The 15,312-nt window shown below is 29.8% G+C and overlaps 1 protein-coding gene and 1 pseudogene across 1 annotated transcript; both read left to right on the top strand.

The window, feature by feature from the left end:
* The first annotated feature begins 1,499 nt into the window (after positions 1 to 1,499).
* Positions 1,500 to 2,600, top strand: LOC120124632 (annotated as a pseudogene).
* A 6,296-nt stretch (positions 2,601 to 8,896) lies between these two features.
* LOC120124658 (pathogenesis-related protein PR-4-like) lies at positions 8,897 to 9,485 on the top strand. Its single transcript, XM_039143265.1, has 2 exons — positions 8,897 to 9,193; positions 9,300 to 9,485. The coding sequence occupies exons 1-2, from the start codon at positions 8,936 to 8,938 to the stop codon at positions 9,468 to 9,470; spliced, it is 429 nt and encodes a 142-aa protein (XP_038999196.1). The 5' UTR covers positions 8,897 to 8,935; the 3' UTR covers positions 9,471 to 9,485.
* Positions 9,486 to 15,312: the final 5,827 nt, after the last annotated feature.

Below are 15,312 nucleotides of genomic sequence, written 5' to 3'. Positions count from 1 at the left end.
TGCGATTTTTTCGGTTTCGGGTGCCGAGAATCTCGGTCGTTGGGTGACTTTGCTGGTGCGTGTCCAACACGTGCCGTTGAATGGTAACCGTTGGGTCTCTTGATGTAATATGAAGCATTAGATCTTTTGATGTAATATGGACCGTTATATCAAAGGGCTAAATCTAACAACCCACGTGCGGCTATGTATGTGATATAATTATTAGGGTTCTATAACCCTAGTTGATTTTCGATTTGGACCCTTAATTCGCATTCTGATCCAACAGTCTTAAGTTGTGCGGCGCTCCTAGCTTGATACGAAACCCTAGCCCTTGGTGGGTCAGGCAGATGGGCTCAACTGGGCCTCTGGGTTTGCTTGCTGCGTGTAGGGCTCCATTTTTAGACCCGATTGGGTTTTTGAATTTGGGCCTAAAAAATAAAAACATTATTAAAAACAAATAAATAATGAAATAAATATAAAATAATAATACTATAAATAATATAATATAATAAATAATATGTACACTATATTTATTTAAAAAAACTATATTATATTTTTCAAAAACTATAATATGTAAAAAAATTATATATATTATATTGTTTTCAAAAACCGTTTTAAAAATTATATATATGTTTTCAAAATTTGTTTTCAAAAAGTCATACTATATATTTTCAAAAACTATATACATTATATATTTATGAAATTATTATATATATTATCATATATATTATATAATATAATAAAGACCCTTGAAGTCCTTGACGAAAATAAGTGTCTACAGCTGCCCCTCTTTGCCTATTTATCGTAAAACAAGAAATTGAGCAAAGATAAAAGGACACAAATTTCCGTTCGATAGGAATGGATTCAGGAACGAATTTTCTCCTGTGAATATGATATCTTTTATTACAATTAAAATCCGACTTAATGTTCTAGTTGACTCTCTTATCGAATATCCTCCGTCGAGGAGTTGAAATTCGACTTGAAAACTCTGACAGGAAAAGACTCCCTGTTGTTGAGCTGAATTACGGATGACTCATGCGTTGTGAAGTTGAGTTAATCTTGGATGACCTTGAACACGATATCCTTCGTCATGAATTTGAAATTGTGATTAACCCCTTCGTCGTGAAGTCAAGTCAATCTTAGTTGCTTCGAGCATTATATCTTTCGATGTGAAGTTGAAATCTAGATCGATGCTTAGGTTTGGCGGTAATCCCTCGCAGTTGATTTGATCTTGGGTCTTCTTCTAGTCCAATGTCCTTCATCGTGAAGTTGAGATTTGACTAGACGACCTTAGAGATTCATATAAAACTATTCTTCCAATTCAGTTTACCTTATTCACAATGTCAGGATTTAAACTCTAAATTAAATGATAGAACATATTATCTTGTTACAAATCTAAATATAATATCATTAATGACATCAACTTCCACGTGGGATCATCATAGCCTTTGAGAGTTATAACGCAGCATTCTAAAACCATATATATCATCTTTCCACAATTCCATTACCAGCCATCTTTCCCAACGTTTTCAGATATTCTCGCTCCCACTTCATTTGCAATTCCTCTAGAAAATACACTACAAAAGAAAAAAGAAAAGAAAAGAAAAAGAGATTCCGAAAGAAAGAAAAGGATTAAAGTTGATCGTGGTAGGATATTTGGCGTAAAAGTTTGTGTTCAAGTATCATAATGACCAGCATTATGGGCACGGAGAATGACAAGTAACACACAATTAATTTCGAAGGGACCGAGTTACGTTTAGGGTTGCCCGGAGGCAAGGGAAACGATGGTGAAACAACCAAATATAACGGCAAACGAAGATTTTCGGAAACAGATGATCTGAAGCTTAATCTATCGGCAAAGGAGGCCGAATCCGAGGAGCCTGAGAAATGAAGGAGAAGAGCTCTATGGCACCTCGTTCTACTGACCCTACAAAGTAAGCTACAATTATTTTTTCAATTTTCTTATTTTTTTTCCGTTTTGATTCCCTTTTTTAATAATATAGAAAGAAGATTCATTGCATGAGGTTTATATTTCCGGTGAAATCAATTTCTTGTTTATCATAGTTTTTTTTTAAAGAATATTGTTGAACATTTGTTAAGGTCAGCATGGATGGTGCACCTTATCTACGCAAGCTGGACTTGAAAACTTTACAAGAGTTACCCAGAACTCTCCGATGCTTTGAGCAAAATGATCAGCTTCTTCACTATTGGTAACTATATATCACTAGGAATGAAAGACTTTTTGGAGGAGAGCAAATTAATAGACCTTTTGAATGGTTCTGAGTATGTTCCTGATGGTGATTGGATGCTCGTTGGAGATGTCCCATGGGAGTAAGTTAATTTTTCATTTAACTTTTTTTATTACTATTTATTTCATTGGTATTAATTAATTATTTTTTAAAAATTTATAGGATGTTCGTTAGTTCCTGTAAACGTTTGCGAATTATGAAAGGATCTGAAGCGATCGGACTTGGTTAGTTTTTAATTTTTTTAAAATTAATGAGTTTTAAGTTAAAACTCTTTTTTAGAGTTTGTTTATGTGATAATTAACCATTGCTTTAATTTCTCATGGAACTAATGCAGCACCAAAAGCAGTAGAGAAGTGCAAGGACAGATGCTGAGGTGGTTCAACAACGACAATCTCAATCAAAACCAAGCTTTTATGAAGATCAAAATCAATCCGTATGGCAAACTGGATTAATCGAGATCAAGCAAGAAGAAAAAAAGATAAAAAAATATTATGAGAAATGTAATTTAAATTTTAGAGAATCCGAGGGAGGAGGCACCATCAACTCAGGGCGGCCAACGAGTTTACTCAAAATGTTCAAAACTGAATTCGACTCGACTTGAAACTCTGCGAGTTTAAAATTGTTAAATTTAACTTAAATTCAAACTCGAGTCAAAATTTAAATAACTTACAATATGTATTGTCTTATTTACATTCCTATCTTCTATCAACTTTGCTCTTCAACAATACTGGCTGATGAAATTCATTAAGAGAGATCACAAAATCAGTGATCGATAACCTTGTATTAAGCCCTTTTGATTGACACCAATGTCCCAGACTCAACACAACATAACCAAACCACTTACGGTTACTCTTGAAAAGGATTTTGTTCTTAAAAACTCAGATGGACCAAGCAAAAGCAAAAAATAGACATCATCCAAACTTGACCATCGTATTAGGATAAAATTCAACTATTACATAGTTTTTTTCTCTAACCCTAAATCCTAAATCTAAGTTTTAAAATTTTACGCTAGAAGTTGACTAAATTACATACATGTAAGTGATAAATTATTTATTATTAAATCTTAAAATGACACAAATCTCAAATTCCATCATTGAAGAACACTCATCCCCTTCAACTTATTTAAAAAAAAATCTCCAATGTCATATGTGTCATTTGGGCTACAACTTTTAGGAGCAAAAACTGTTGAATTGGACCAAGTAGCCCATGTTGTCTTCCATTTCCAAACATAACAACAAGCATGTGGTTTTGGGTTTTATTTATCAATATTATTAGCTCAAATTATTATTATTTCTTTTTAACCAAACTGTTGAATGCAATGATAATTTAAGTGTTCATTAGCTTCGTTTCTTGGATTTTCAGGAATAAGAAAAGATATGACAGGAAAGCTTCCAAAATCTGCCCTGTCTGTACTTCAGAATTCCTTGGCATCGCCTATAATTTCTGTTAGATTTATATTTTCATTCTATACACTGATACGGATACAAATACTGAAACACATAATAATAAAAAAGATTGTACACAATACATATGTGGCTTAAACGAATCATTCTAATGTCATAATTTAATTTGACGTTATTATCAAATGTAACGACAGAAGTAATTTTATGTTCCCAGAACGTCATGTTAGTAAAAAGGAAAAGTCATCCAAAGACAAGTCTAGAAGTAGATCTGAAAGTTTCTTTTGCGTGAAAGACTACGGTTCTTCGCATCACAACAAACAACAAAATTTACTATCAATAGTAAGGTAGTGAAAGTGAGTTTTAATACATTTAAGTTATCATATGAAAATTCTACTGACGCTCGATGAGTATGATGAACCTTATTAATTTAATTTATAAAAATTTAAAATTTTAAAAGGTTTAACGTATAATTATAAAATAGTTGAAAATTTAAAGGTAAATTATTTAAAATAAAAAGATAAATTATACCAATGACTACCTAACTTTTGCCTTTTTTTTATTTTGACCACCATTTTTGAAATTTTATCAATTAGGTCACTCAACTATTTAAATGCATTCAATTAAACAACTTGCCGTTAATATTTAACGGAAAAGCTGATGTGCAGTTAAAATATTTGATATTATTACACATTTGATCCATGTTACTTATATATTCTATCAATTTAGTCCTAATTTTAATAAATTAAAATAAACTTAACCCTCAAATCAAATGATGCCAAAGTAGTCTTTATTCATCTTATTCTTTCAATTTGTACGAAAACAAACAAGAAAGACAAGAAAACTTACAAAAAATTGGTTTCATTTTTGAGAAATTAAAAAAATCAAATGCTTTGATTTGAAAAATACATCTATATTAAGTAAATAAAAATTTAAGCTGTTAAAAATTAATCTAAAACGATTAGATTTTACTTATAATGCGACGAATTAGGTAAAAGTAAAATATAATACTTGGATAACTGAGTAATAAAAAATAAATATTTTTCAACAAACGGTCTAAAATTAATTACAAAATAAAATAAAACATCTAATTTAAACTCCTAAAATCATTGAAAGATATAATTTAAACACATGAATTTGTCACAATAATTGCCTTGCGTGTATCAATGTAAAATATAGTATTTCAAGCTAAAAAAAAGAACATGGAAGAATGGTGGCACGTCTTATCTAAACCTGTCAAACTTGACCCGAACCGATTTACCCGACCCAATACCATATATTAACCCGAACATGATAATCAAATTTGATATAATACCTGACCCGACCCATACTCGATCCAACAAGCAACTAGAACCGAAATTAACCCGAACTGAAAGAAATTCAAACCGAATTTTAACCTGGTCCGAAAGCAACCCGAACCAAATTTAACCTGAACATCATACTTATATATAGCATTTGTAAATAATATATAAAAGAAATTCTATATAAATAAAATTATAATTTAACTTAAATAATGAAATCTATTTTGATTTTGAATATATAAAAGGAAGTTTACTTTGATTTAAATGATAAAAGTTATTTTCAATAATAAATTAATTTAAATAAAATTGATAATTTATTAAAAATAGTAGATTTATAATAAAAATAATAGAAAATAGGAATATAAAAGTAAGAATCTAATTGTAAAATTGAAAACAGTAATACATAAAATTAACTTATCTTACTTGTAATAAAAATATTATATTTATAATAAAAAATAGAAAACAACTAAAACAAAGGAAATAATATTAGATTTATAATAAAAATAATCTAAAGTTTACTAATGTTATGACTAAAACTTAACAAATAGATTTATGTATTATTTTTTTAAAATTTAATATAAAATATTAAATTTATAATTGGAAATAAATTTTTAATAAAAAATTATTTCTTTATCAAATAGTTATCATTATAAACTTTCATATTAGATTAATATAAAAATTTGATAACAAATTCTAACATGTATTATTGGATCATATTTGTGTCAAATTATCGATTTATCATTTCTAAATGATGGTTTAATTCAAAAATATTGAACGATTAAAAATTGAAATTAGGCCTAAAGATAAGATTAACAAGAAAGAAGACATATTTTTACACGAATATATCAATAATTCTATATATACTTGAATTTGATTAGTCTCATAACCAATTCAACCCGAATTAACATGATCTAAAGGTTGACCTAAACCGAAAATCAATCGATTCAATATTGACTCGACCCATAATCTAACTTATCTGGTTTTAATCAGACCCAAAAATCATCTGATCCGATATTAACCCGACCTGATATTGACCCAATCCAAAAATCAACCGATCTGATATTGATTTGAACCGGAAAACAACCGATTTGATAATCACCTGACTCGAAAATTGACCTGACCTGATACCCGATCCGTTTTACCGTACACCCAAAATAGATCCGCACCAGATCTGATCTAATTCGAACAAAATTAAACTGAATTTAATCTAGACCCGAAATTACCTTACCCGACCCAAACCCGATCCGAATTACTCGTTTGCTACCTCCAATCTTATCACAAAACATTGAAATGTTTATTTTATTTTATTATTAGAAATAATAAAAGTCGATAAAGAGAAAAGAAAATTTGTATTGACCGACATTAAATTGAATTTCTCTCCAATTAACTACTTTGGCATTTTTGAGGGGTTAAATTTATTTTAATTTATTAAAATTAGGTCCAAATTGATAAAATATATAAGTAAAAGTAATTAAATGTGTAATTATACTAAATATTTTAACTATCATATCAACTTTTCGTTAAATATTAACGACAAGTGATTTTATTGAATGCATTTAAATAGTACTTGAATGATCTGATTGACAAAATTCAAAAAATGATTGTCAAAATAAAAATGGACAATAGTTAGGTGGTCATCGGTATAGTTCACATTTTATTTTAAATAATTTACTTTTAAATTTTTGACTAATTTATAATTATACGTTGAATTATTTAGAATTTTAACGTTTTATGAATACATTTATCGGTGTTCATCATTTGTGGTATTCATCGCCGTTCATAGAGCGTAGAAGAATTATCCAATTATCTTAATTTATTTTTTTCAACTTCATGAACATTGAATTGTCTTGTCAGAAGTGATTATATATAATGAATCACATTACAAATACTGGAACCATTTTTTCGAGAATAAATCCGATAAATGCGCACTATCAACTATGAGCATCATTAAATCAATTTATAAAATTTATATTTCTAAATGACTCAACATATAATTATAAATTAATTAAAAAATTAAAGATAAATTATTTAAAATAAAGGGTAAACTATAACAATGATCACTAATTATTGCCCCTTTCCATTTTGACCATCATTTTTGAAATTTTGTCAATCAGATCACTCAACTATTTAAATGCATTCAATTTACCCACTTGTCATTAATATTTAACGGAGAAGCTGATGTGGCAGTTAAAATATTTGGTATAGTTACATATTTGGTCATTGTTAATTATATATTCTACCAATTTGGTCCTAATTTCAATAAATTAAAATAAATTTAACCCTCAAAGCTAATAATAACAACAACAATTGTAAAAGTATCCTTTGCTGGGTAAAAGGAATAAACATTGGGATTGTTGATGACTTTCATAAAATAAAATGAAGAAAACAATTTAAATATTTTTAAAAAGAAAAAATAAACAAATAAAAGCAAAATCCTAACCAAAAAATATATTTTTAAATATTAAAATGAAAGTGACTAATCTCCTATATAATTTGATACTATTTTTATTAAAAAGAACAAGTGAAATGAATAAATTTCACATAGAAATCTTTTTTATTAATGCACGTAGAAATCAAAACAACCTTTAGATATAATTAATTTATTATTAATTAATTATTGAATTTATATTATGTTGGGTTACTAAGCAAAAGTCAAAGGGTTAAGTTTATTTTAATTTATTAAAATTAGGATCAAATTGATATAATATATAAGTAACAGTGACCAAATATGTAATTATACCAAATATTTTAACTACCACGCCAATTTATTCGTTAAATATTAACGGCAAGTGGCTTAATTGAATGCATTTAAATATTTGAATGACATAATTGATAAAATTTCAAAAATAGTAGTCAAAATAAAAAGAGATAAGGGTGTGTTTGGTTCACGGAATGTAAGATTACCAGTGGGAATAAAAGATTATCAGGGAGTAGGATTACTGGGAATGTTGTATTTTGTGTTTGGTTGGTTTAGCAAGAATGTAAGATTACCGTGTTTGGTTAAAGGAATAAAAGATTATTAGAATGTATATTTGACCAAATTGTCTTTATTATATATTTGTTTTTTAACAAGTTGGAAAATATTTATATATTTTCTTTAAAAAATTTAAATTCATAAAATTTATATACTTTTTTTTTATAAAATTGAAAATATAAAAATGTTTAATGAAAGGGTAAAATTTTATTTTAACCCCTTAACTTCATATAAAATTTTAATTATAGATTTTTTTTTTTGTAAATCTAAAATAGCTTAAGGATAAATTTGTAATTTAACATTCGTAGAATTTTTATTATTCAATGACAGAATAAGGATATTTTTGAAAAGAAATTTTTTTAAGGGCATTTTAGTCCAAAATATCGGTAATCCAACAATACCTAAGGAAATAGAGGTAATGACATTCCCGGTAATATACCCCAAAAAATCAATTATTGGTAATGTAAGAGTACTGAGAATGACATTTCCGGCCAACCAAACGGGGGAATGTCGATTCCATTCCCATGAGAATCTCACATTCCCCCAACCAAACACACCCTAATAGTTAAATGATCAATGTTATAGTTTACCCTTTATTTTAAATAATATAACTTTAATTCTTTTAATTAATTTATAATTATATATTCAGTCTTTTAAAATTTTAAATTTTATAAATTAAATTAATTGTATTTATTATTAGTGATTATCATCCTTAGCGATGATATACAATGAATCACAGTACAAATACATGAACCATGTTTTTCGAGAAGAAATCCGATAAATGCGGAACAATAAGAAAAATCAAATCAAAGAAACTAAACGAATTTTCAGTCACATCGTAATCATCTAGAATCTGTATTAGCCGACGTAAAAAGATACACAAAAAGAAAATTTCATTACGGAGTTGGATTTTTCAAGCTTTCGGGCATGACACGACAATTGCAATGTAATGAAAAATTAATGGAATGAATTCCCTATAAATTCGTAACATTTTGAGGCAACGAAAACATAAAAAAAAAAAGCAAACAAGAAATGGAGAAATTGAAGCTTTGCATAGTGGTATTAGCTTGTGTGGTGGCGTCGGTGGCTGCCCAAAGTGCATCGAACGTGAGAGCTACTTATCACAATTATAACCCACAGAATATAAACTGGAACTACATCACTGCAAGCGTTTTCTGCGCCACATGGGACGCCAATAGGCCCTTGGCATGGCGTCGCCGATATGGATGGACCGCCTTTTGTGGCCCTGCTGGTCCTCGAGGTCAAGCTTCTTGTGGCAGATGCTTAAGGGTATGTAAATACTACTATGCATTCTTATCTTATACTACTAAGTCATTCGAACTCATTGTTTTTACGTAAATTAATTGAGGGTTTTTGCCATTGTGTTTCTGTGTAGGTGACTAACACCGCGACCAGAGCTCAGGCGACCGTGAGAATCGTGGATCAGTGCAGCAACGGAGGCCTGGATTTGGATGTTAATGTGTTTAATCAACTTGACACTGATAGGCGTGGCTATGCTAATGGCTTCCTCACCGTCAACTATGAATTTGTTAACTGTGGTGACTAAATGAGTTCCAGCATTGGCTCATTAATAAATGCTTTGTAATAACAAATAATATCACTTACATAATAAAATCCATTGTCGAATAAAGATATTAGTAGCACTTGCTGCTTGCAAGCTACTAAATTTACCATACGTTTTCGTTTTCGTGCCTTATTGATATCAACACTTAATTTACACTTTCGTTGTTAATATAATTTGAATTTCGAGTATGTTAATAATGATAAATAACCAATTACAATAAACTATAATTCATAAAATTTGTATATATTATTGGTTAAAAATTAAAAAAAAACATGTATGCTTTACAGAAAATGCCACAACTTATAGTTAGCAAACGGGTCATTCGAATTGGGTTTGGGTCAGGTCATTAGGGGTCTAGATTATATTCGGTTTAATTTTATTTGATCCAGAACGGATATGGTTTGAATTTAGTTCGGGTTTATGATAAATCGGGTTAGGTCGGGTATCGGGTTGGCTCAATTTTTGAGTGGGTCAGTTTTCGGGTTGGGTGATTGTCGGATCGGTTGATTTTCGGTTTGGGTTAACCTTTGGATCAGGTAAAGTTGGGTTAACCTTTGGATCGGTCTTAATATGTCTTTGGACCTGGCAAACTTGACCAGAATCCGATTACACGAACCGATTTATCTGACCCAATACCCGATATTAAGACCGAACATGATAATCAAATTTGATTCGATACTCGACCCATATCCGACCCGAACCATACCCGATCCAAAATTTAGCAAAAATGAAAGCAACCCGAACCGAAATTAACCCAAACCGAAAGTGAAATTAAACTGAACCAAAAAAAACCCGAACCAAAATTAACCCGAATAAAATTTTAACCCAATCCGAAAGTAAACCGAACCGAATTTAACCCGAACATCGTACTTATATATATAGCATTTGTAAATAATATATAAAAGAAATTATATATAAATAAAATTATAATTTAACTTAAATAATGAAATCTATTTTGATTTTGAATATATATAAGGAAGTTTACTTTAATTTAAATGATAAAAGTTATTTTTAATAATAAATTAATTTAAATAAAATTAATAATTTATTTAAAATATTATATTTATAATAAAAATAATATAAAGTTTAAGAGGAATATAAAAGTAAGAATGGAATTATAAGATTGAAAACAATAATAAATAACGTTAGCTTTTTTTACTTGTAATAAAAATATTAGATTTATAATAAAAATAATAGAAATCAACTTGTTGAACTATAGTTTGATATAACAATTAAGGCAAAATATTTTTTTGGACTTGATTGAATTTGTTCAAAGTTTTCAAAAATAATTCAAAGTTCATTTTACTTGGAATTGAGCACAAAATACGTTTTTTGTACAAACAGTACCGATATTGTTCTTACAGTATTGATACCGCATGAACAATACCGATATTGTTCATATGATATCGATACCAAATGTAAGGGGAGTATCGATACTCATTAGGTAATATTGATACTACTAGCATTGATCAAATTCCATAATGCAAAAATGGTACTGATGCCCAAAGGGGTACCAATACTACTTTGTATAGTAGTATCGATATCATAGGCATAGTATCGATACCATCAGGACCCAACGGCTAGTAACGAGCTGTTGTATTTAAAAATAACAAAGGTAATACCAGTACTCCCTTTAGGAGTACTGATACCCTCTGTGTTAGGCAGTTTTATTTTGCAGAGATTTCATCCCCAAACTGCTAGAAATCATCCCAAACGGCTAGAAACGACCACAACTTCATTCCAACATATAACTACAAGTTCAACACACTTGAAGAAGGGTTAGAACACTTATTCAAGCAATCAAACACAAAAGAAGAGTTTTTCACTCTTTATTCCAATTCTCTTGTAAATATTTTGTTCTTGTTAGCTTTTAATTTGTAAACACCTACCTTAGAGAGGTTTCTTTGTTTACTTCTTTTATCCTTTTGTAAAGAGGTTTGGTTCTATCTTATCCAACTGAAAAGATATGGAGTTTGTAAAGATTAATCTTGATCCTTGAAAAAAAAAGAACAAATTAGTGAATTTGTTAGAAAATCCTTAGTAAGGAGCTAAGGTAGTGGAGGTAAACTTATTTGAGAAGTCAAACCACTATAAATCCTTGTGTCAATTGTCTTATCTTTTACTCTCCTTACTCCCTAAACAAATTTTTACCAATTCACTCCTTGCAACTTTTTCGGTTGATCAATTTGTGCTTTCGCAAATCCTAACAATTGGTATAAGAGTTTGACTCATTAGAAGGCCTCACATCCTTGAGACGATCCTCGAAGAAGCTCTACCGATTTCCGACGCAACCGACAAAGAGATGGCTTCAACCTCCGGTGCCTATTTCATTGAAAATTCACAACCGGTCAATAAGACACCCTACTTCAATGGAGCAAATTATGCTTATTGGAAGAATATGATGATTCTCTTCATTTAAGCCAACAATCTAGGATCTTGGAACTCAATCATGAAAGGATACAACATTCCAATCGGCGAGATGAACGATTGGAGTGATGGAGAGAAGACGAAGTTCCAACTCAATGCTAAGGCTATGCACATTCTCTTTTGTGCATTAGGCCCATATAAATATGGAAGAGTCTCCTCTTATTCCGCCAAGGAGATATGGGATAAGCTCTAAGTTACTCATGAATGAACCGATGAAGTGAGAGAAACCAATATAAGTCTTCTCAAACATAGCTACAAAAATTTCAAGATGAAACCCGATGAAGACATCAAAGCTATGACGAATAGATTTTCTGTGATTGCCAACAGTCTCAAGGGATTTGGAGAAGTTATTACTAATGAGAAGCTTGTGAGGAAGATGATCTACTCTCTTCCAAAGTCTTGGCAATCGAAGAAGACGACGATTATCGAAGCTAAAAACCTAAAGTCTCTCACTCTCGATGAGCTTATTGGTTCTCTTCTCACTCATGAGTTGACGGTGAAGGAAGAGGAATATGATGAAGAAAAAAAGGACAAAAAGAAGAAAGAGAAGAAGAATGAGGTAGGCATTGCTTCAAGTTCACCAATGAGAGCTATCAATATTTAAATGAAGAGGTGGATGAATACGATGATGAAGAAGAAGAGATGGCCAAGCTCTTCAAAAAGTTCAAGAGATTCATGTCTTCCAAGGAAGTAAAACATGAATCAAGCAAGAAGAAGAGTCCCCCGGTTTACTTCAATTGTCAAAGAATGGGGCATGTCAAGTATGAATGTCCCTTCCTAAAGAAGAAGGGATCATCCAAGAAAAAGGCATTTGTGGCAGCTTGGAGTGATGAAGATGAAGTAGCCAACCTATGCCTCATGGTCATCCAAGAAGATTCAGTGGTATCTTCTAACTCAAATGATTTATATTCACATTTTTTGATGAATTACAAGATGCTTATAATGAGTTGTATTTGGAATTTGAGACCATGAATTCCAAATATAAGAAATTGATTTCAAATTTTAAAGTTGAAAATAATTTGGTTTTGAAAGCAAAAGTTGATTTTGAAAATCAAAATGAAATTTTGAAAAATGATTTAGAGCTTTCAAAAGTGAAAATCAAAGATTTAGAAAAATAAAATTTTGATTTGAAAGTTAAGCTTGAGAGTTTAACAAAATAAAAAGAATCAATTTCTAAAAACAACTCATTATGTTTGAAAATGTCAAAATGCTCACATTGCCATTTTTATGGTCATTTGGAACACACTTGTCCCATAAAGAAAAGAAAATCTTTTAAAATTAGACAAGTATGAGTTCCTATGGGAACAAGGGGCATTGAAACTAATGTCCAGGGATCCAAAGCAATTTGGATGCCAAAATCCAAATAAATGTATCTTGTAGGTGTGTGGGAGAAATGGTGATAAAAGTGATGATATTCAAATGCTCTAGCCACACTTGAAAAAGGAATGGGTAACCTCTACGTTTAATGCTTTTATTTTGGTTATTTGGTTGCTCATTTAGTTTATGCATGCATGAGTTTTGATTTTAAATGATTATACATTGTTTTTAATCTCAAGTATGTTGAAAAATTCTTTATGATGAATATTTTAAAGTTTTAATAAATTTTAGTTCATCATAAAAAATTTTGGTCAAAATTGATTTTCAATGCAAATGATATTTCTCTAAAAATTGATATCAACTTTTCAAATTCTTTGATATTACAAATTTTAAATTTTTACCTTAATTTTAAATGTTTATGCAAGTGATTTATTGTAAATGATATCTCTCTAACAATTACTATCTATTTTTCAAATACATAACATTTTTGGAAAGCTTTATGCACGTACTTAATTTCAATTATTGGTATTGCATAAAGTATTTTAGACTTTGATATATTGAATTTCATGTGTTACTAACATGTTTGTTACTCTTTGTTGAAATTCAATTTTGTTTTGGTGTCAAGCTTTTAAAGTCAAATTTGTTTGGAATGCTATTTTTTAGGAGGAACTCTTGATTTTTCAAATGATTTTACTTCAAAATTTACAACTTACTCTCCATTGTTATTTTTGAACTTTAAAGTTGAATTATTTTTGACATAACAAAAAGGGGGAGAAGTATGGTTTGAAAAATTCAAATTTCTTAATGAAAAAGGGGGAGCTGAACATTTTCATATATTTTCCAACAAGTTGTATCTTTTTCATTAAATATTTTATTAAAGGAAGTTTTGCTAAAAATAATTTTTCAAATGTTTTGTTATATCAAAAATAGGGAGATTGGTGAACTATATTTTGATATAACAATTAAGGCAAAATGTTTTTTTGGACTTGAATTGAATTTGTTCAAAGTTTTAAAAGTTTTAAAAAATAATTCAAAGTCCATTTTACTTGGAATTGAGCACAAAATATGTTTTTGTACAAGCAGTACAGATACTGTTCTTACAATATCGATGCCACATGAACTGTTCTTACTGTTCATATAGTACCAATACCAAAGGTAAGGGGAGTATTGATACTTACTAGGTAGTATCGATACTACCAACATTGCTCAAATTCCATAATGCAAAAAATGGTACCGATACCCAAAGGGGTACCGATATTACTTTGTATAAAAGTATCGATATCATAGGCATAATATCGATACCATCATGCCCCAATGGCTAGTAACGGCTAGTTGTATTTAAAAATAACAAAAGTACTACTGATACTTCCTTTAGGAGTACCAATACCCTCTGTGTTGGGCAGTTTTATTTTGTAGAGATTTCATCCCCAAACAGTTAAAAATCATCCCAACGGCTAGAAACGACCACAACTTCATTCCAACATATAAATACAAGTTCAAGACAATTGAAGAATGGTTAGAACACCTATCCAAGTAATCAAACACAAGAGAAGAGCTTTTCACTCTTTATTCTAATTCTCTTGTAAATATTTTGTTCTTGTGAGCTTTTAATTTGTAAACACCTACCTTAGAGAGGTTTCTTTGTTTACTTCTTTTATCTTTTTGTAAAGAGTTTTGGTTCTATCTTAGCAAAATAAAAAGATAGATAGTTTGTAAATGTTACTCTTAATCCTTGAAAAAGAAAGAACAAATTAGTGAATTTGTTAGAAAATCATTAGCGAGGAGCTAAGGTAGTAGAGGTAGATTTATTTGAGAAGTCGAACCGATATAAATCCTTGTGCCAATTGTCTTATCGTTTACTCTCCTTACTCCCTAAACAAATTTTTACCAATTCACCCCCTTGCAACTTTTTCGGTTGATCGATTCGTGCTTCTGCAAATCCTAACACAATTAAAACAAAGGAAATAATATTAGATTTATAATAAAAATAATAGAAATTTTACTGAAATTACGACTAAAATTTAACAAATAAATTTATGTATTATTTTTTAAAATTTAATAAAAATATTAGATTAATAAT

This window comes from Hibiscus syriacus, unplaced genomic scaffold (assembly GCF_006381635.1).
Source record: "Hibiscus syriacus cultivar Baekdansim isolate YM2019G1 unplaced genomic scaffold, ASM638163v2 tig00110422_pilon, whole genome shotgun sequence".
In the NCBI taxonomy this organism is placed as follows: Eukaryota; Viridiplantae; Streptophyta; class Magnoliopsida; order Malvales; family Malvaceae; genus Hibiscus; species Hibiscus syriacus.
This window is presented reverse-complemented; position numbering and strand designations above follow the sequence as displayed.

Bases quoted from the DNA above. Each gene is read 5' to 3' on its own strand.
- LOC120124658 (XM_039143265.1), top strand. From the start codon at position 8,936: ATGGAGAAATTGAAGCTTTGCATAGTGGTATTAGCTTGTGTGGTGGCG. The intron at 9,194-9,299 runs GTATGTAAATAC...GTTTCTGTGTAG, and splicing joins CTTGTGGCAGATGCTTAAGG to GTGACTAACACCGCGACCAG.